This window comes from Halyomorpha halys, unplaced genomic scaffold (assembly GCF_000696795.3).
Source record: "Halyomorpha halys isolate HHAL.00 unplaced genomic scaffold, Hhal_1.1 Scaffold863.1, whole genome shotgun sequence".
Lineage (NCBI taxonomy): Eukaryota > Metazoa > Arthropoda > Insecta > Hemiptera > Pentatomidae > Halyomorpha > Halyomorpha halys.
In genome coordinates this window covers 566,404-571,215 of record NW_027105160.1, presented here as the reverse complement: position 1 = coordinate 571,215, position 4,812 = coordinate 566,404, and the positions used below count along the sequence as shown (strand labels likewise).

Here is a 4,812-nt window from a genome sequence, read left to right as displayed (position 1 = left end):
ATATGTATATATTTTATAATATATCTAAAATTACCAAACATCATTAAATTTACTTCATATATTCTTTAATTTTAAACTAAAGAGAGTAATTAAAAACAGTATTAATTATGAACAGTCTGATGTAATAGAGTATTAGATGATGCAATTAATTTTTAAAACTGCTCCAATGATACAAAGAGCTTCTTATCATTTTCAGGTAAAAAAAATCCCAGACAGGTCTACCTGTTTTTTTATTTCCCGAACTATTTCTTCTTAATTGAACATAATATTACAGTTTGTTATAATTAAAATAATTCATAATATAAATTTGAAATGAGATTGGAGCACTATTGATTTACTAACATAATTTGAAAAGATTATGTCAGTTTGAAAAACTGAGAAATAATTATAAATAGCTTTGTTGTAAAATCAAAGTATTTAATTTATGTAAATCAAGAAACTTGAAAATACAAAAAAAAAAAACACTAAAATAAATTATGGACACTAACTAAAACAATTATGAATATTTAAGTGTTTCTAAAGACATAATTTCCATAGTAATAAAACTTTTATATTTTTGCTCATTCCACTGATAATGGATAAATTGGTTCCGTTTAATTTTAAAATAAATCTCAGGTAACCTATTCAAATTAAATCATCATCTTATAGGATTACTTTAAGCATTGATATATAACATATTACACTAATTAGGTAGAATAAAAAATTTCTCATAATTATAAAATTAAATTATCTATTATTGTTTTGAAATTTGAAGAATATCTCATTGCTAATATTGTAGTGTATTTACAGAGCATTAATAGTCTCATCATCACAATAGTTAGATAAAAAAAATATAATATTACAGAAAATCATGAAAAAGAAACAAATAAACTAATTTTTAATCACCTGGAGACGGGCTCTGATAGTGTCCATAGGATTGGTTATAAAAGTAGTCGTGAAGCCACCTAGTGTCCCAGCAATACATTGGATAAGTAAATGAGAGAAATTTGAAGGAAACAATTTGGCCAGCTCATCTAGAAATTATAGAAAACCGAATTAGCCAAATAAAATAATCCTATATGCTAATAAAATATTTATTTTTTTAAAAAAGATACCTTGATATAACTGGTAAAAACTCCACCAAAGAGCACTGTTAGGAACATATGTACAAACTGAAGCAAAATACCCCCGGTAAAATCCTTTAAGTCCATCTGTTTGATAAATTATTTGTGCTATATCAATGGTAGTGCGAAATTTAGACCTTGTAGGATCAATTGTCAAACCCAAAGAACTCAGCACAACCTATAATTGTCACAAAATAACTTTATCTAATATGTTTCAAGCTAAGTCATCTGAGTTTATAAAATTTAAACTTATCACCTTTCCACCATCGCGATAATCAGCAATACCTAAAAACATAAGGTGTTGCGAAATCACATCAAATGGAACGATAATTGTTTGTCCAACAAGGGAAGCGACAGCTCCACTAATTAATGCTCGTACTGTCGGAGACACATCATGTTGTTTAAGGAAGTGCCTGGAACTCTCGTAAGTTGCTATATATGCTACACCAGACACTATTTGTACTGAACTAACCCAAAATCCTCTGTACAATCCTGAAAAACCTTCCTTTTTATAGATTTTACATCCTGCATCAATTAAACCTAAAATTAAGATATTATCAGTGGATCGAAAACAAATAATAATATGCACACTGCAAAAGATATAGTATAAAACTCACCTGTGTACATACTATCATGTTTCTGAACTTGAAGTCTTGTTTTTATCAATGTTAAAGGGTACAAACTGCATCTAACAGAAAACGAACTAAGCATACTAAGGGGAAAGAACTTGGTTTTGTCCATCATCTCCCATTCTATCGTCCTCACATATCCAGGATCTTGCAAGTCTACACTCATTGTATTTTCTTCTCGTTGAAGTTAAGCTTCTACCCCTAGGAAAGCTCAGAGCTATCATTTCAATTAAATAATAGGGTTTAGACGAGACCGGACACTTGCAAAAAAATAACTTTGGGCTAAGTAAACCCTAAACAATTCGTTTTATAATTTTGGATTGGTCGAAACAACTTACAGTAACAGGGCACATCCATATCGACTAGAACAGCTGATTGTGATCACGTGACACTTCTATAACCTTGCCTACAGACACACCTTCTTGTGCGAGGTTATGTGTGTATCGGTGGTCTGTTTTTCCTCTTGTCTAAAAATAATTTTGTCTCTATTTTGACTCCCATTCCATAAATAACAGAAGTTTTAGAAACTCATAGACTGGTGTTCTGTTAAAAAGAATTATTTGTCTCACCTTAGACGTGAATATCTGATGATGCAAGTTTTCGATCCGTTACTATTAACACTTGAAGTGTAACTGTTAAGGATTTTCCGATAACGGTAACAGATGGAAAACAAAGGACAAAAAACTGATAAGGATCCCCACTTTTTATAGTCCAAAAGTACAAAATCGATCACTCTAGATAAAATATAATAATGATAATTAACGGTTCTTTCAAAGATTAATTATCTGTTTTCAGGTACATCATGTCTAGTTGAATAGTTCGTGTTGCTTTTTTATATGTATAATTCAAAATGTATTCTACTTTAAGTATGGAATTCTTAGAATTAGTTGTTTTTCATCAGGAAGTTAACATTAAAAGTTCTACGGGCCATTTCTCTTACTTGACACTCATTAAAAAAATTTTTTGTTTCTTATTTTCATTTTAGAATTTGAACTTTTGCTTGTACAAATAAACATCAAAAACACGATTTATTTTTCTAATTACATTTTTTAAAAATTAATTTAATAAATTAATTTGGCGCCAGCTGGCAATGCTATTTAACTATATAATTTAAAACAAAGATGTTATATTCTTCGATTTGAATGGCATTCGAAGACTTACCTTTATTACATATTATTAAAAAATAATATTGAAACAAACATGTATCAGTACAGTCTCACACTTATATTGTAAGCAATAGAATTAAGGGTTCTAAACAATATGCGAAACTACAATTTACGTCAATTGTACATGGCCGATTGTGATACTACGCACAATTTGTTCTTAACTTAAACTTAACTACAGAAATTCTGTTTTAGTTCACTTTTTATGTATTCATTGCTCAGTCTCGTCAATGCTTCGCAATTATTAGAGTTAGGGATGTAGATAGTTTATTTGAACACAATTGAAAGTTTGATACAAATTAATATATTTAGTTACTTACACAATAAGATTAAGAATTTAATCAATTGCTTATTATATCTGTTTAGTTGCTAGCGATAAATAACATCATATAATAAAAATATATGGTAAAAAAATTGAATTAAATTCTACACGACTTAATAGTACAAGAGCCAAAGAGGAGAAAAAAGGCAGTTATCTCACCCCAATTTTTGATTACTTTAATGAAAACTATGTATAATTAATAGTCAAAATTCACGAGTCTGCCAAGTATAGGTAAGGGGAATAAAAAATGGTGGCTGTTTCAAAGCGATAAAAAAAAAACTAATTTTTCATTCGGAGCTCTATATCATAAAAAGTAGGAACAACACGAGAAAACCTAAGAGAACGTCATTTAAAGAAGAGTAAATTAGCTAAAATATGAGGCCTAATAGAGTTATTTACGTTAAATAGTTTTCGATATATAACTTTTAAAAAGCAACATTTCTTAAAAATATAAGAAGATGGTCATGGTTGCTACTTAATAGAATGTTGCTACTTAAAAAACTGTAATTTTTCACGAAATATTGCTACTTAAAAAACTGTAATTTTTCACGAAATGTTGCTACTTTAAAAAATGTAATTTTTCACAAAATGTTGCTACTTAAAAAACTGCATTTTTTCACTATATATTTTATGAAATGTTGCTCTTTAAAAAACTACATTTTTTCGGTATATATTTTATGAAATGTTGCTACTTAATAAACTGTAATTTTTCACGAAATATTGCTACTTAAAAAACTGTAATTTTTCAGTATATATTTCACGAAATGTTGCTACTTAAAAAACTGTAATTTTTCACGAAATGTTGCTACTTTAAAAAATGTAATTTTTCACGAAATGTTGATACTTTAAAAAATGTAATTTTTCACAAAATGTTGCCACTTAAAAAACTGCATTGTTTCACTATATATTTCACAAAATGTTGCTACTTAAAAAACTGTAATTTTTCAGTATATATTTCACGAAATATTGCTACTTAAAAAACTGTAATTTTTCAGTATATATTTTATGAAATGTTGCTATTTAAAAAACTACATTTTTTCGGTATATATTTTAAGAAATGTTGCTACTTAAAAAACTGCAATTTTTCACAAAATGTTGCTACTTAAAAAACTGTAATTTTTCAGTATATATTTCATGAAATGTTGCTACTTAAAAAACTGTATATCGGAAAATATTTAACATGAGCACTCTACTAGGTCTCATTAGTTAGCAAGTTTACTCAACTTCATATAATGTTCTCTAAAGGTTTCTGCTATTTTCTGTAGGTTCAAAGATAACTGATGACCTATAAGGTTTTCAGCCACCATTTTATATCCCCACTACCTATACTAAGCAAACCATTCTATTTTGACTATTAATTATAAATAGTTTTCACTGTAGTATTCAGTTGATGATTTCCCACAACAAATCCACTAACCACTGATTTTTCAGTAAATAGTTCATGAAATGTTACTATTTAAAACACAGTTTCTCAAGAACTATGGAGCGTAAACAGATCTATTAGGGCTCATATTTTAGCAAATTTACTCCACTTTAAATTTTTATTTTTTTTTCAAAACCTCTTTATTTTTCATTTAAATACTGTTTTTCTTGGT

General features: G+C 28.1%; 1 protein-coding gene across 2 annotated transcripts; it reads right to left on the bottom strand.

Moving 5' to 3' along the window:
• Positions 1–885: 885 nt before the first annotated feature.
• On the bottom strand, positions 886–2,796 carry LOC106686712 (solute carrier family 25 member 44; the record flags this gene model as incomplete). 2 transcript variants are annotated; one of them, XM_067048988.1, is given in 6 exon segments in its annotated part: positions 886–1,013; positions 1,095–1,281; positions 1,360–1,643; positions 1,721–1,933; positions 2,071–2,199; positions 2,302–2,796. In XM_067048988.1, coding segments are annotated over 4 exon segments (777 nt in total), but the record flags the coding sequence as incomplete, so codon positions are not given.
• Between the last annotated feature and the right edge of the window lie 2,016 nt (positions 2,797–4,812).